This window comes from Xiphophorus couchianus, chromosome 12 (genome assembly GCF_001444195.1).
Source record: "Xiphophorus couchianus chromosome 12, X_couchianus-1.0, whole genome shotgun sequence".
NCBI lineage: Eukaryota > Metazoa > Chordata > Actinopteri > Cyprinodontiformes > Poeciliidae > Xiphophorus > Xiphophorus couchianus.
Window position 1 is genome coordinate 20,967,814 of NC_040239.1, and position 17,741 is coordinate 20,985,554.

General features: G+C 37.1%; 2 protein-coding genes across 2 annotated transcripts; one reads left to right on the plus strand and one right to left on the minus strand.

Moving 5' to 3' along the window:
- Nucleotides 1-7,659: 7,659 nt before the first annotated feature.
- Nucleotides 7,660-12,672, minus strand: smn1 (survival of motor neuron 1, telomeric). The gene is made up of 8 exons (XM_028034793.1): nucleotides 12,541-12,672; nucleotides 12,103-12,174; nucleotides 11,882-12,001; nucleotides 10,174-10,365; nucleotides 9,816-9,995; nucleotides 9,252-9,326; nucleotides 8,848-8,955; nucleotides 7,660-7,864 (listed from the first exon to the last, which is right to left on the minus strand). The coding sequence occupies exons 1-8, from the start codon at nucleotides 12,586-12,588 to the stop codon at nucleotides 7,808-7,810; spliced, it is 852 nt and encodes a 283-aa protein (XP_027890594.1). The 5' UTR covers nucleotides 12,589-12,672; the 3' UTR covers nucleotides 7,660-7,807.
- A 9-nt stretch (nucleotides 12,673-12,681) lies between these two features.
- Nucleotides 12,682-15,955, plus strand: hspb11 (heat shock protein, alpha-crystallin-related, b11). The gene is made up of 5 exons (XM_028034794.1): nucleotides 12,682-12,882; nucleotides 13,011-13,117; nucleotides 14,035-14,103; nucleotides 14,196-14,239; nucleotides 14,334-15,955. The coding sequence occupies exons 1-5, from the start codon at nucleotides 12,803-12,805 to the stop codon at nucleotides 14,424-14,426; spliced, it is 393 nt and encodes a 130-aa protein (XP_027890595.1). The 5' UTR covers nucleotides 12,682-12,802; the 3' UTR covers nucleotides 14,427-15,955.
- The last annotated feature ends 1,786 nt before the right edge of the window (nucleotides 15,956-17,741 follow it).

Sequence of the window (17,741 nt, forward strand, 5' to 3'; positions counted from 1 at the left end):
CGTCTCTTTACTTTTTCCTGACAACTTCTCTCAAACAGACTAGTCTCGTCCAGGTTGAGCTTCACGGAGCGCAAAAAAAAGTGGGGGCGGTGGGGCGATTCATAAAAAAAAAATAATAATAATCTTCTAAACAGATCAGCGCAGATCAAGGTGTTGGAGCAGGAAACTATCCCACCGGCGGAAAAGTCCCAGGCGATTTAGGAGCGGAATAAATCCAGTGTTATAGCCCTCTGCTGCAGTCTCTTGAGACGCGGGAGCCCCAATCCGAACCAAGACAAATCCAGCCGCTGAACGAGGAAGAGCTGGTACTTATTTCCCCTAACACTCCCCTGTATGTGCGTCCAGCATATTGACACGGTAACACCCCATGTGGTGCGCAGCTGAGACCTAACTTTGCGCTGTCCCGCATCCGGAGACCTCTGCTGGCGTTCAATGGCAGCAATTTACAACCGCAATTTGCCCTTTTGTAGGAGTATTGATGCAACTCGCTCAGCAGGAAGAGCTGTAAACTCCATACAGTGGCTTAAGTGGGTTTACACACTGATATCATGGATCAAATATCTATCCACAGTGTCTCACATAAGTACTGACACTTTTGAAGTTGTCACATTTTGACATTTACTTTGTATGAGACTGATATGAAGTAGCTATAGTTGTAAGGTGGGTACAAGTATATGCATCCAAACATTACAATTAAACACATGAAAAGAGTGGAGAATATTTGTATTCAGTTCTATTTACTCCAATATCCCTGAATAAAACACACTGCTTACCAACTCTCTTCAGAAGTCAATAATGTGTAAATAAAGTCAATATAAATTGACATTTATATTTTTTTCCGGGTATTTTGGCTTCTCAATGTCCAAGATTAAATTTAAATGAGCATGTATTGTATTACTTTGAAATTGCTATACTGTATATATAATTAACTAAATTTTGTCTGTTTTGTAAAGAACATGTCAATCTTTAGATGTGCAATGTTGAAAGTGGCATACCAAAAAAGCCCTGCAGCTGTGATGCAGTTAAAGGTGGTTTTACAAAGTACTGACCAGTACAGAGCTAAGTACATATGCATGGCACACTTTTCAAAGTTTCACATGTGAAATAATTTCTAAACTGTGTATCGCTGCACGATGGCGTAGTGGGTTTTTTCCGGGTATTTTGGCTTTTCCCACAATCCATAAACATGACTTGCAAAACAAACCATAGGTCCAAAATCCAAAAGACTGTTTGGAAAAATACATAAAGACCTTAGATATGATATTGTCCTGTATAATTTTAAATTATTATTTTTTCTTCAAATCACAAAGTTGTAAAAAAGTTTAGAGGCTGCGCTCGGTAATTAATAACTGTGGCTGTCTTCCATTTAGAAAGCCCATCATTAACGTTAAAAGCCAATTTGATTATTCGCAAAGAATCAACCGTTGCATATAAACAACTACATAACATAGGATAAAGCATGAACAATGTGGATCCCAAAATGCTACGCTAATGTCTGAACTAATGGAAATAATGTTTACAGGACTGAAGAGATAAAGTACAATTAGATTTGTTGTCAGTGTATTTAACAAAGCATTGTCCCTAATGGTCTTGCATTTGTCCACAGTAAATAGATAATATGCACTTGTGTGAAGACATCAACAATTCATTCAAGCATTGGAGTGACATGCTGCTTTCCAGAAATCTTTAGCAATATGAGGGTTGTTCATTCCTGCAAGACAATACCAAATGACACTCCACTTAGTAAACTACACTGCCTGCCACCCAGCTTTGTCATTAGGATTGTTTACTGTTGTGAAGCAAAGAATGTGACCAAGAAGGCTCTGGTAAAAAGCTATATAAAGCTAAAAAGGGCAAACATTCTGTTTTCCAAAGCTCTCAAATGCTAAACACCGGCTAGAAGATTTTATTACGGGGTGATTCAAAATGGTGCAAAAAAAAGTGGCTTTGCAAATTTTTCATACCCTTCAACGTTTCTACATTTTTACATTTTATAGTCAATAGTTACAAAGTATTTTATTGAGTTTTTTGGTTGTAGACAAGCATAATTCTTGAGGAATATGCCATATGTTTCACATCTGAGTTTGTAAATTAGCTGAAAACTAATTTCTATTTACTTCTACTACATAATTATACACTACTTTGTGCTATATTACATAAAATAAAATAAAAAATGAATTAAGGTTTGAATAATGTGAAACTATTCAAGGGTGTGAATACTTTTGCAAGGTAGTGTATGCGCCGGATATATAAACATGTATAAATGTGCAAGGATGAAGGAGCCTAATCCATCTATAGCTTTCCTATAGTGTAATTATTATTTTTTTGCTCCCTCTTAGCCTCTGAGAATTCCAATTTCCTCTGTACCAATAATGCATCCTGTTTAAGGGGTTGTAAACCTGGCGGCATAGGCTTCACTCTGATGGTACAACATTTTTATTTATGAGCATCTGCAGCGGAGCATGGACATCCAGTAGTAATGTGAATCATAACTAGTGGGGGCGCTGGAACATTTCTGGACCTGCTGTGAGTGGAATTTTGAAAGTTCAGCCGGTGATCACAGATCATTCTCACTGACCCAGAGGTCAAGCCAAATAGAGAGTGACAAAGATCAGTTTCTGTTGCAGAGGGTGTCAATGCAATAGTGATGCAAAGTCCATAAAGGAGGCACTGATCTTTTCAGATACTGTGGCTCGCATCCAACATATCCTCAGAGAAATAATCTTATCCTCAGGAATGTGCTTTGTATTGCCTTGTATGTCTTGAAAAAAACTCTTCCCAATGTACTTCTCTTCTTTCATACCCTGAAACATTCTGTTTTGAGATTGCAACGTCTCACCACTAGAGTCTCTAATATCTATTTTATGCTTTAACCCATCCCTGATCAACAGCTGCACCTGTCCATGCAGCTCTAGAAAGAAAAACCGGAGATTCCCGCAAGACAGAAATAACAAAGCCTCAGGCATTCTGACCTGAAAGCGGTGAGCTGAAAGATGTTCACTCTTGTTTTCTCCTCCTCTACAAAGTAGATGCTTCGACATGCGCATAGTCAAACTAAACGAAAAGAAGAAATGCAAAATGATATTTTAATTTTTGCATGAATAGCAGACAGACTTGATACAGCAGTCTGCTGAATGTTATCAAGTATTAGCAACTCAAACATTTTATCTTATCTGCAACTGACAAAAATATTAAGTGCGGCAGCTCCAAAGCTCCTTAAGTCAGCCCACTGTGCTTAGAAATATTCCCACCAAACATTTCCAACTTAGCACAAACATACTTCAATGGCTCACTGGTGTAAATGTGTTTTTTTTTTTTTTTTTTTTTTTTTTTTTATCAACAAACTGTATTTTCTGTTTGACACCATGCAATTTTCTGTGAAAATTTAGCATTCTGCCTCTTTGGAAATAAAGCAAAAAGGTTTGCATAACCTTACTTAACACAGTTGATCATGACTTTCAAATCAATAGAAAGAAGATGTAGTCAGATTGGTTCAGACCCTAATTGCCATACTGGGACTATTTTGAACAATTTGGCAATTAAATATATGGCAAATCAAAATCATATGTGGGGCTCCTCAAGGCTGTGATATTGGGGCTTTTTATATAATACCTTTATATTCTTTTTAGCTAAACTATGTGATACTAACAAGTGCTTTAGATTTTGATCTTGTTTCTGTTGAGCTGAGTCATTGATGAAGTCCTGGAGTAACATTGTTTGGCCAGTAACTCCCCACCACTGCTCCATCTTTACTCCATTTGTGGATTGTGTTTTTGTGGAGTCCCAAAAGCATTAGCACTGATTCTGGAAACCTTTCCAAACTGGTTGAGTTCAGCAAATTTGTTTCTCAAATATTCTTAAATTTTTTTATCATGGTATGTTGCTTTTTGAATTACTTTAGTCTATGACATGTTTTCAGACAGCTTCCAGCTAAGGGATATTTGAAGTCAGCAGTAACCAGGCGTAGGTGTGGTGAAGCAAAAAAAAAAAAAAATAAATAAATGTGGCTAACATTAATTTAACAAGAGGTGAGATAGACCATAAAGTTTGGTTTGTGCTAACATTAGTGAAATTATCATAGAATGTTCTTGCTTTTAGTGTTTTAACTCAAGTCGCCTTTGGCATTAAATTATTTAAAATGTGTGTCAAAAAGCCAAATGAGAAGAAATCCAAAGGGAGTAACTGTGTTAAGACACTGACTAAAAACATTAGTGTTTTGATCCTGCTTTCAAAGATTACATTATCAACTTATTGTATTTTATATGGTGCTTAATTTTTTAATAATTTGAATAAAATCTTTATCTTCTATTTATTTCTTCCGTATACAGTAGCCAAAATTATTCTGTGTGTAAATAGTGCCATAAAATAAACTTACTTAGCTTAATAACCCCCAAAGTTTTTTTTATGCAAACGCACAATTTTGCTTGAATGTTTGAAGCTTGAGTAAATAGCTGAAGGCCTTGAAGCCCATGCAGCGGTGTGATCTTACTTGGATGTCTGTATGTTTCCTAGAAGGGACTATGCAAAATGCAGATTATGTTTACACGCTTCATGCCTCATTGGTCAGTAGGGGGTTGACAGTCACAGAAGGGGAGCGATGCCTTCCCGAGCAAGGTCGGACCCCCTTTTAACTCCTTTCTGGGATTCTCCTGGGCCCTTTGGGCAGCTTAGTTTGCTGCAGAGTCAGGCAAGCAATCGGTTTATGTGTAGGCTTTTGCTGTGGCAGATTTGAACCCCGTCTGTGGGGAAAAGATAACTCTGGCGTATCACTCTTCGTGTATGGTGCATATTCAAGTTGTAAATACCACAAACTACTTTTTTTTTTTCTTGTTGGCATCCTTCTTTCTTCTCTGGTTTCTGCACAAAACAGCAAAAACAAGAGTGGGCTTCAGCAAGAAGCAAATATGGTCATAAATATGGGAAATCACAGTGGGCTATAAAGCGCAGACTGCAGTCTGCAGTCTGTATACAAACAAAGGGGCCGCTTTTCACCCAGAAAGCAATGGCTTTGGAGCAGCTGGAGGAAGATCACATGGGTAAAAAAATAAAGACAATCATGCTGTTACATCCAAACACAAAGACTCATTATGTTTCTTTCTTGTAAACACACAAACTCATACATGACATGAGCCACTGCCCGCCTGTTCTGAGCCAGAGCAGCGGGTGTAAGTGGGTAGCAAATTACGTGTGTGGGAAATATGGGAAATCTGCAAGGCCTTTCTTTCAGGGAATGAAAGCGTTTCAAGCAGAGCAAAGCGAGTGTTTCTGTTCCCACTGTAATTACATGTGGTCTTCTGGATTCTAAATATAAACATGCACAAAGTATATGCAGCCTTTTCACTACTTTCTTCTCTGTTCTTGTGTTACTAAAGCTCAAATGGTCCAAATTCAAAAGAAGAACAAAATAAGTATCCCAACATATTAAGACTTGTGAATTTCATTTCTTAAACTCAGCACCACAAGTTAAAGGGAAACAAATTCTCCTTAAAAATGTCCAAGACGGTAAATCTATCAGGTATAAATGGCATCAAGACTAAATGTCTTTCAAATCCCAGTGATTTTAGGAATCCTTCGTTTTTAATCCACAAAGCTGGCTGGTATACCACAACTGTAGCTAAAGCACTGCTTACTAACGCCCAAAGGGCACAGACCCATTTGATGTGAGCTGAAAAACATTATGATGGATGTGTTGCTATATGAGGCTGGGAGGTGAGGGGACACCTCCGGGGAAAAACAGGAGATGCTCTGATGCAAGGCGTAAACTGGAACGATTCCCTGAATTTGACTGTGCGGGAAACATCAGAGGAAATAAAACTGTAGTCGAGTCTGGCTTGCAATCACAAATTAGAGCAGCACGCCAAAGAGAAATGAGGTTCGTATTTACACACACTCACAGACAAGTGTTCTGTTTAGTGTGTGGCTTCCAGTTTGCACAAGTTGAAACATCAACCTTATCTATTCATAAAGCACGTTCCAACAATTGCAGTTCATTACACTAGTCTGACTTCTGCTGGACAATATTTGCAATTGCAACCAAATATCCTTGAGTTTCTGATTGATGTAAATGTTGTCAACTAAACTTACCTTTTCTCGGCTCTAGATTCACACATTTACCGTCACGGTTTCTCCACATTTTGGATTTTGGCAGCTTGAGTTCACATCACCTGCACACAACATTTGGCGAGATTATACGTTAGTTTTCTACTTTGTCTATTTATACAGCACCAATTCACAACAAATATTCAATGTCAAGGCACAAAGAGTCAATTACAAAAGTTAATTCAATGAAACCGGATAGATTCAGAGTCAATTACATAAACTCCAGCTTGATCCTTGTTATGAAACAGTCAAATTTAATTTACTATTGAGATTTGTGAAAAATTATTCTAAGAAAACTCAGCAGATTCCATTGAGTCACAGACTTGCAGCTATCGCACCTCCTGGAAAAGCTTAGCAAAGGTGGACTGCATTTATTGTACTGAGTAAGTATTTCAATTACTGGAATAACTGAAATATATTACAAAAAAGTCACAAGTATTCCCAGAAAGGATCAATTTACATGCCTCAACCAGGGTTCAGTCTTTAGTTCAAGTAAAGTATTGCTCAAAAGACTTAAAAGTACTGCACTGACTTGGACCTTCCAGTTTGGTTAAGCTTCGTTACTGCCATGTAGAGAGAGGGAGATTATCCCTGTGGGAAAAGTGCACCAGGCTCACAGGAGGATTCTCAAGAGAGCTTGAGGGTGTCATTATTTCCAAAAGTACATTAATAGAGGTAAAGGAAAAGTGATTGAAAAATACGTAAACGTCATAAGAATTTACTTATAAAATAGCTTCATTCCACACAGCGTGATACCTTTCAGTCATTTATTTTCTGTTTATTTAAAAACTGGCTTCTGGCACAGACTGAAAATTATGTTGTCCAGAAAATGTGAATATTACATCTGATGCTTTGTTAGGGCTTTGCTAATCATGGGGGAAACTGTTGATGAGACAGTTGTCCAGCAAAAAGTCACTGACACTTTCTGCTAATACGGTAAGCCATAAACAACTCATTGCTTAAGACGCTAGCTGTCCAATCTTCAACCAACCATCAGAAAGTCGACTGGAAGGAAAAAGAAGAAAAAGATACACAAGCAACAGGGATAAAAGCAGATATGCTTATTTTCTTCTTTCCTCTTTCTTATCTGTTCTTCCTACACTTAGCATTTTGGTCAAGGTCATTTGTATGGTGTGAGCATCTGCTGTTGTGAGACTGTCTAACTGGCTGCTACTATATTGAAAATGCAAGCTCATAACACTTTGAATATTTTGACAATTATTGTTCTCCAAACAGTCCTTTGGGATATAAACATTGCACACACGGACATTGTGATATTTTTACAAAACATTGTAAAGCTTCAATCTGTGTGTAATAAATCTATATAAGTTTGATTGTTTTAATTTATCAAGGTGCACCCGTAGCTTTGTTAACCTCTAAACATGATATAAGAAATATAAAACAAACATAGTAAAGCTTGAGATGTTATGAAGAGTTTACACTACCACCTTAAACTCTTAAAGGAGTTTGAAGCTTGGTCAGCTATAAACTTCACTACGCATGGCCTTCAATGCTTTCTCTTTTATGGAGTCACAAAGCAAAACACCAAGCCAACATCTGTATACTTTCACAATCTTTATTTTATCTATTTACAAAGAATACAAAACATTATCTTGAAAGACTTCTTGAGAAGGACACAATATAACTCAGACTTTTGTTTCACGGTCCATCGGAGGCCCGCGGTCAGTCAAACTACACTGGAGATGGTTCATTTGTGGTGCAGCTTTGTCCACTTGTTTGCTTCTTTCCGTCCTTGTTTCAAACCCTGTTTTCAAGAAAGAAAAAAGTTAAGTTGTTCAAGCTTTTTTGAGACATTAAAGACTAACTGGATACTATGCAGTTCTGTTTAGAAGCAATGGAGAGTTTACACTACCACCTTCATGTACAGAAGTACAACAAAATCTATACAAAAAAAGATCATACTTTCATTGCAATACCAGATTAGTATTTTATTATTCTTATTGTCACTGATCTGGGTTTAATATTATTAGTTATTAATTCAGTCCACTCCTATGAATAAAGACAAGTTACCATAAAAGGTGCCACAATGACAAGAATTGTATCCACCTGTACAGACTAACGGAGTCCACATCCTTACACAGACAGTGCTGCAAACTGTCAGTAGGCTGACAGAAAGAAGGCGTATCATTTTTTTCCCCTACTTACAAGAAATGGTAAGTCAGCTACATGGAAATATGAGGTCTTGAAATATACAGACAGTAATGGTGTTGAAATTTGAAGTGTGCCAGAACTTTTCTATTAATGAAGGGGGAGACACTTTGGTAGCCCCATGCTGTGTCACATCAATAGATACAGTACATGCCAATTGGTACCTTTGAGCACAGGTCGAAAAGACTGAGCTGAAGACAAAAAAAAGCAGATGAATTTTGACTGTAGATTGTTTTATCAGGAGCTTTGACGTTATAGAACAGAACTTGTTCAACAAGGATGATCAGGCTCTCCTGCTGTAAGCTTACATCAGCAGAACCTGATGCAGCTGGCGTGAATTTTCTAACCGACAAAAAATGGTGAAGTATTTTTTTGATGAGTGTAAGCAGCAGTCCTTGTGCACTGTCAATAACAGTTTTAAAATGCCACTTGGCAAGCAACTAGTTTGCCAAGTGACATGTAGCTGTTTATGTGACTCAACCTGAGCAGAAAGCCCAACAAAGTACCCAGCAGATATTAGCTTGTAATATTTCTGTTGCACTATAAATAGCAGAGGAAAACAAAGGGATGAGCACATACCAGGTAGTATCCTGTGTGATATCCGCTCATGTACCAGGATATGAGCACACTACCCAAAGCTTCATCATCCACCATGTCGGGACTCATTGGTGGAGGTGGAGGGATCATCTGAGGAACAGAAAGTGATCAGACAGCAGATAATGTAACAGACTTTAAATTTTAAAGCACTACTGACCTATATGTACAGCTGTTTCCAACATTACCACCAATGAAATCTTTGTGCAGCAGTTAATTTAAAGATTCTTTCTGTGCATCATACCTCTATTACTCTTTGGTGAGGTTTATTCTCTTCTTAGTTTACATTTAAATTTTTTAAGTACTGCTCAAATCAAATTAATCCTGATATTTAAAAAAAAAATCTTTTTAGTAAAAAATTATGCCATGCTTTTGAACTTAAAACTTACAGGAGGACCAAAAGGCATCATAGGAGGCCAGGATGGAGGTACAGGTCCTTGACCAGCAGATCGTCTGTTTTCCCTCTGTGAGAAACCCCCCAAAAAGAAAACAAACTGTGAAATTTAAAAAATGACTCGACAGGTGCACAACTCTGGTTTGACAAAAAAGGTCCCAACATTAACCTAAATAAACTTCATCTAAAACAAAATGGGTGCAGAAACGGGTACTTCAGTCCTTGTAGTTTTAACTCTGAAATATATCACAAGCAACTGAAAGTGTTAGCAAGACAAACCACCAAGCCAAGTGCCAGTTGAATTTACTGCAATCCAATACCTCTACACAATAAATGTCAACTCTGAGAGGGCTTTGTTTATGATCCTGTTTTATTTGCCTCATTGTAAGTGATTTACTGTTTACATTTTGTTTTACTTAATGTGGCAGAGACAACTATCCCCGACTTAAAGAAGAATAAATAAACCCTCAAAATAATCAAAACAAAGCATTCTAGAACCAAACAGGTTTGTTCAGAATCAAATAAAAATGCAACTTCTTTAATGAGTGCTATTCCTTACATGTCCAAAATCGTGCATTGGAGGAGGTCCAGGGGGAAACCCGGGGAAACTGGGAGGCCACATAGAAGGCGGGTGTTTGTGAGTTTTGGACTTCTGAGTTTTACCGTGTGGAAGCTGTTTGTGTTGGTTTGGTGTGGACGACCTGTCGCTCTCTTCTGTAGAAGATTCTTCCACTTTTTCCTATAAGTAGTAGATATTTTTATACTGACTTTTTTCTAAAGTTGATGAAGAAAATTTTCCAAGAAACACTTTTGAGGATTTGAAAAAAAAAGGCAAACAAGGCACAGACAAAAAACTGTAAACTGTATTATAAATGTTAGTTATAGAGTGCATGCAACTAATTTTTGAACTAGCTTACCTTAGGATTTGCTGCTTCATCCGCCTCTGAAATCTCCAACAGCAGGTCATCAAGGTTCTGCTCCTCCTTATTACCATAACCAGTATAAACAACTACACAACTGCCCCTCTGTTGGTCTATGGAGGAGATGGTGGCTGCATAGAGCTGGCCATCTTCTGACCAGTAAGCACTACAAGAGTCCCCAACCTGCCACTGCAACACAAAACAAAGTGCATATAATAGAGCTTAGTAGAGTTTACTTTCGACTGGTCTAAATTTTAAATGACCCAGATTTGGACAAAACACTAACTTGACTCACTATGTGCTATAAAACATGATAAATTGCCATTGATTTCATATGGAATATACTTCATTATTTATTTTTTGCATAATAACATATGGCTTAACTTATATCATCACATTCTGTGACATTATATACATGACGGAGTGAGTCCTAAATATAAATCATTTTGTTAAGACTCAGAAACAGTTATGTGGCTATTATGTTAATGTTTTAGGAAGTTTGTTATTTATGAATAACCACTGTTTTGATTCTATTTTTAGGTTTTAAAATAAAGTAAACCATAAACTTTGCAAAAATGTTGAATACATATTCTTTTATGAGAATCTGATATTAGTTTAAAAAAATAAATAAATAACACTAATAATAATAATAATACATTGTTTCCAACCAATAGCAAGAAAAAAATTTCTCAAAAAAATATTACTAGCATTTTGGCGTTTTTTGTGGAGTTTCAATGAAAATATTCTGTCTAATTGTTAGCCAAACGTATTAGGAGTCATTGTGGAAGGTCCAAAAAGCCATTTGCAGCCCTGAAGCTGAAGACCTTTTCAGAGGAAAATATTCATGAAAACATTTTAATCTAGTTTTGTATGTAGAGGTGTATGCTTCTTATAATTTTTAATTATCTTGCCATTAAACTTATGTTCAGCATGGTGTAGATACAAGGCAACTCCAAAATAAACTTTTTTTTTAATATTGCATTTTAAATTAATTTATAAGGTACAGTTGAAGTATAATATTTTTTCATATTGACATTATTTTTAAGTCAGGAATTTATCATTAAAGAACCAACTACTGTATATTGATGTTGATTTATATGTTTATCTAAATTGTGTTAATTTACCTTGAAGACTGACCCGTGTATGATATCACATTTAGACAGAAATACATACATTTCTCAAGGACTAACTTTCACCAACAACAATTGTCGCCCAAACATTTGGTAGTTCAGTAAAACAAATGGATGTAAAATTAACAATTAGGAAAAGACTATGTCAAGTATGCCAACCTATTTATAAATGGTGGTGAACTTTGACCCTGATTTAAAATATTGCATTGCAATTTTGTTTGCATCTATTTATGGAAATATACCTTGTCACAAATACATTTTAAAAAAATAACAATTAATACAAAAAAATTAAACAATTAATTAATTCAAATTAATTTAATTATAAAATGAGTTTAGTCGCGCTGAGTTAATTGTTACCAAATGTTTAAAACATCAATCTGAAGCAATATACTGATAACTATTTCTACATATGGCTTTATGTAGAAATAAAATCTAAACGCAAAGTCTTGTTGTTTTTGCAAACACTTGACACAAGCTAAGAAGGTTAGGGCAGGAATGTTCACAGAGAATAATTATGTTGGTGCTTTACATTACACATGCAGATTTAAAAGCTGACACTGAAAGCAGTTCTTTACCTCTTTATCAGGTGGTGCATTGGTACGTTTTCTGCTCTGGTTCTTTTTATTGTTCTTTCGTTTCTTTCCTGGTTGGTTTTTCTTTGACGCATGTGATTCATCTTCGCCTTTTAGAGCAGTCTGGGACACAGAAAAAGAGAAGACCGAAATCACTGCCTTGCTCATGCAAAAGCAAAGCCTTTGCTTTTGCATGAGCACAAGACAGCGTGCACCCAGTTTACCTTGAAAGATGCTACTGCTTTATCGTATGCCTTTATAAGTGCGGTGTCATCCCAGATGTCTGAATCATCACTCTGAAAGACGACAAAAACATTGGTACCCATGCATTTTATCAAAGATTTTGGAATTATTTGTTATGTTTCAAGCCAGACTTCCAAAAAAAATGACCCTTATACGATCTTGTATTGTTTTACTAAACTTCTATTGATGCATTATATGCACAACTTTACATAAAATAACTTAGGATTTCAGATTTGGCGCTATCAGACGTAAGTAGTATTTCAATTTATTCCTTTTTCCCCTTTGTTACCCAATTTAGCTAGACTCAACGTTAGTTTCAAAGCTTAGCGTGTTAGCTTCACATAAAACAAATCTGCTGCAACCTGAAAATAATTCTAATATGTTTTAATGTTTTTTTCTGAGAAATGTTTAGAACTTGCCTGTCCAGTTCCACGGGCAAATAACACTTCTTCGCATCCATTCGCCATTTGGAGACGTTGGAGGATTCTGAGTTAGCTTTTTGCTAATTTAGCAACGTGCGTCGGAAATTGTGACGTTCGGAAACACGTGACGTATATATTGCGCGACGGAACGGTTGGCTTGGCAACGATTACAGCTTGATATATCCGGAAAACATACCAGTTGACGTACATTCTTTTCGAGACCGTCGTTGTTTTCTTCACACAGTTTGAGTGAATAGCTATGATTGATTCTTCTGGTGCACACGTTGTTCTAGCTTCATCCAGCGACGAGAATCACCCACCAGAAAACATCACTGACGGGTGAGTGCTTTGTTTATCTGTATTAATGTTTTGTCAAAACCCCTACATAATAACGAAGTTAATTAGCATTTCTTAATGAGCCACATTCTTTGCTGTTGCTTAAAATTTCGTCTCCCGTTTTCTTTTAGAAACAATAAAACGTTTTGGATGTCCACCGGGATGTTTCCTCAGGAGTTCATCATTCGCTTTCCTGAAACGACCAACATTTCTACCGTGACAATGGACAGCTACAACAGTATGAGACCTAGCCTACTGCTTCTTCTGGCAAAAAAACTATTTACATCATATTTTGACAGCTGCATTTGTCTTAGGCTGTTTTTAAATGAAAGCATATATACAGTACAGACCAAAAGTTTGGACACACTTTCTCATTGGATTCAATGAGAAAGTGTGTCCAAACTTTTGGTCTGTACTGTATATATAGCCGTACAATGCATTTCAAAAGTATTCAAGCCACTTCAACTTTTCACGGTTTGCACGTACCAACATCTTTATTGTATTTTGTTGGGATTCTATGAGCAATGAAAATCTGACTTCAAGAGCACTTATGTCCCTCTTTACTTTTACTGTCTTAAATTAAATCCTACGGAAGCTTCTGTCTTCATAAGACACATACTTTGCAATTAGTCCCCTTCTTGTAACTTATTGTTGTTACAATTTCAGCTGTTCTGGGCCTTAGAGGTTTGTTAGAGAACTTTAGTGAACATACAACACAATGAAGACCAGACCAATGAAAACAACATAAATAAAGCAAAAGCCCGGAAAACTGTCAAAGATGAGTGAAAACTTTCAGTCAGTGCAAAAAGCCCACCCAAAGATTATTAGGAATCCTGAAAGAAACCTGAAATAACTAGCTGCCATGGAAGATTTAAGGATTTCTCAAGCGTGCATGAAAGAAGGAAAGCAACACTTGAGGTGTGTTTTTCATGAGGGAATAACATTATAGCATGATAAAAATGTCCAAAAACTCTATTCTACATAATACCAACCCTTTAAAGATGTAAACGATAAATTTAACTCTGAGGGAAGTTTACCAATTCAAAACATTCTTGGTATATTTTCCTCCACTCGCTGAACATAGTTTGTGCCCTTTGATTATTTGGTTCTCCATCTGTTTTTTTTTTGTTTGTTTGTTTTTTTGTTCTGTTACAGTTAAGCATCTAAAGATAGAGAGGAACACCTCACCAAATGCAGCTAACTTTGAGCCTGTCACACAGGAAGGTGAGATGCACGTCTGTTCACATTTTTGTCTGTTTCACATTTGTAATCCCAGAAAATTGTAACTGAGATTCAGCCATTAATTTTCTTTGCAGAGATTGAACAGACAGAGGGACACCTGCAGTTAAATTCTATTTCAGTAGGTTGAAATACTATTTTTTTGTTGCAAAAGCTTGTCATTCCATTTTGTTCTAATAATGAAGCTTATTGTTTTATGTGTTTCTATCCTTTAGCTAAAGGGCTGCAGAGCAACCCACCTACGTTTTATCGTCACTGAGGGATACGACCACTTTGTGTCAGTACACAGAATCAGTGTGAAAACTTGATGAACTTTAATTGAGAAATTGTTGTAAATTAAATACCCATTTACATTTATGTAAAAAGTGTATCTGTGTTTCGTTATTTGTTCGTTAGTGCATGCATTTTAATCTGCATTGCAATCATGTTTAGTCTTATTGCAGTAGTACCAGCTACAGACAAGACATATGGCTTAAAGCTGTGAAGTGTTTTTCTGTTCAGCCTCTAATTCCAAGATTAGCTTCAAACCATTTTTACTGTTTTTAGGTTATGTAATATGGTGGATTCGCTTCTAAAGCTTTTTGTCCTGCAATCAACTGTTCCTGCTAATTTCACTAGCTGATAGTTGGCAACGTGTTGGAATAAAAGGCTTGGATTGCGTTGAATGGCAGACTTCATTACAAAGGGACTTTCTCTCCGTGTGAGAGATAGAGTTAATTAACTAATTTTCACCAGCAGGGGCTTAAATTGGTGTTCATGCTGTGTCCCCCCTACAAATCCCCCCAAGGACAGGTTCTGACGTCCCCAAAGACGTCAGAAATCATTGGAAATGCTGCTGGTGGTGGGATTGGGAAACCAGATGGCTTCCCAGCCAACCAACGAGTGTCCAGAAACTGCAGTTATTTATACAAACTAATCTACCCAACTCCCACTCTTATACCTCTTTCGCATGCACACACTCAGACACAAATGCTTGCACACAAACACTTCTCCCTACCTCCATATCTAACCCCATTGCCATTTCAACTTGTCAGGAGGCAAAGGCTTCGGCGGCATACTAGAGGACCCTTTGGGACTCCCTCTCCAATTACTTGCTGACTGCAGAGGAGCTTGGGAAATTTGCAAAGGCTGTGTTTGCTAAAGCTTGGTCTGCATGCAAGCCTCAGAGTAAACTAATAAAATATGAAATACGTGCCTGAATAACTAGCCCCCTGATATTTTGGAGCAACTAATTGCTCAGGGATACGGCAGGGTTATAGCACATTTGAGTATGTGAGTGCGCAGTGAGTAATGAGGGAGAAGTAGAAACTGATACAGTGTTATTGACTCATTCATTATTTACCAGCATAGAGTATTTACTATAATCTTAGAGGTAACTGTTTTGATGTGAAATGGATCAAACTCTGCTTTTACGTGGGTGCAATATTTTTGTTTCTTATCCAATGTTTGAAATTATGAAGGTGTTAAGTTTACTGGCAGTGCAAATGAAAAGCAGGGATCCTTAATTTGAATGCTAAACAGGTCTGCAGGAGCGCCATTCTGTAACTAATGAATTCAGACCTTTTTTTGTGCTTAACTGTCAGCCGATCAGGAGAGTCACAGCAGGATATGAGCACATTATTATCATGTCACAGCAGGGCAGGCAGGGCCAAGTTATCACAGAGTGTCCTGTGACGGCTGCCTGTCCAATCACCCGGGGACATCTGCTAGACCAAATGTCCATGAAAAGTGATGCTGATGGTGACCTTTCTGGAAAAGAAAAACTACTCCAAGCTTAACAGATATTATCTAATTTGAGTTTAGAAATACGACACAAATGAAAGTGCAATCAGAATAAAAATTTTAAAAAACACTCAAGCAAGGATTAACATTCAGTAAATGCATCTGTGGAAATTCTGTTGGGTACGTTTAGGAAAAATATCCTCCCGACTCTGTTATTTTCTTTCATGCCAAACCAATTTGTGTTATCTCTTTGGTGTGCACCCCTCTACCCTCATCCAGTTCCCCCATCCCTCCTTCCCTTCTTGTCACACACACCAACAATGGGCCTTAATTTGATTTCAGTGTTGATTTGGTCCCATCAGCTCATTTATGACAGAAGCAGCGACACAACGAGCTGTTGTGTGAGAGAGGAAGCGCTGTCAGAAAGGCAGAAATTACATAATTAGACAGAGAGGGAAACAATATTCTTATTTAAGTTCCAAGAGCAATGGAGAATGGTAATGAGGGACTGACAAAGAGTGCAGTTGGAGAGAGCTTTGAGTAAGCTGACATTTAGCGTTTGCTTGACAAGTTGGTTTTTTTCCCTCTCAAAATACATTTCCTATGTAGAAACAGTCTGGAGTTTTTTTAACAGTTTGTGAACCAAACCAGAAAACAAAATGTGGGTTTTGAGGTCATATACACGTCATTCAGTTTGACAGACTACATAAATTGCTCTTTTGATAACGCTGCTTTAGAAATGTGTCAAAAAGTAGGTGAAGAATTAATTGGTTTGCTTAATATTCAGTTTTCAGCAAAAAGTGATATAAAATAATTTTTTTGTTACAAATTGGTTGAAAACGTAGATGTTTGAACACTGCTCACCTTGTACTTTTGAACACAGAAGAAAAAATAAAATCCTTCTGTTAAATGAATCATAGGGCAAGATAAGACCTTCAGTCAACTAAAGGAAAAACACTTCTATATCATGTACTAATGATTGACAGAGGACTTTTTTTTTAAGAAGCAGCATCAAAAATCTTTTGAAACCTTTCATTATTTACCAGGACTTCTGCAATGCTGTCATTGTTTGCTGTAACTTGTGCGGCCTCTAATTAATTTGCAGATTAATTGGTATGAAGTGCTATTGGTATGAAGACACAAGAGAAAACAAAGATGCAGAAAGGCACCAGCTGATTTATATGCATATGTAGAAAGCAATCCTTCAGTCCAAATAATGTGAAAGGGTTTCTCTGATGGGTTTGCCAATATGAAGGCTAAGAAGTCTCTCATGATCAGTAAAATCAAAGATCGCTCTCATGGCCTTCCCAACGTTAGTGCTAGACAACCAACCAGTAGCTTTGGTTACAGAGATGCTCCTAAATTCTCTAACGAACATTGCTCGAACCTTAATCTACAGATGCAAAAAACACAATTTCACTATAATCCAGTCATGGCCAAGTGATTCATGCAAGATTTCTGACAAAGGACTTTGAAGAATAAACTCATTGCACAAGACTCCTTCTCTGAAGACAAAGCCCAATGAAGCCTGCTCAAAGTTAGTTGCTGCATTCGGGAAATGCTTGGAGATGTGTTTGGGATAGAAATAACCATCCAAGAACGCCATGCCAACAGTGAAGGTTACAGTTAGAAATACATAGTACAGCATGTATGGTACTGGGAGACTTTATATAACTGAAGAAGGGATGAATGGGGAAATTTAATACAAGTTTCTTGATAAGAAGATGAAAGGGGGATTCCTTTTTTTGCCTGACAGTGATCCCAAACAAACAGCCAAGGAAGGTGTTGATTTCAGAAAAAGAAAATAAAGCCGCTAGAATGGCTCAGTCAGTCTGACTTGAATCCAAATGAAAAAGATCAGAGTGAGAGGAGAGACTTCCAGAAACTTAAGATTTAAACAC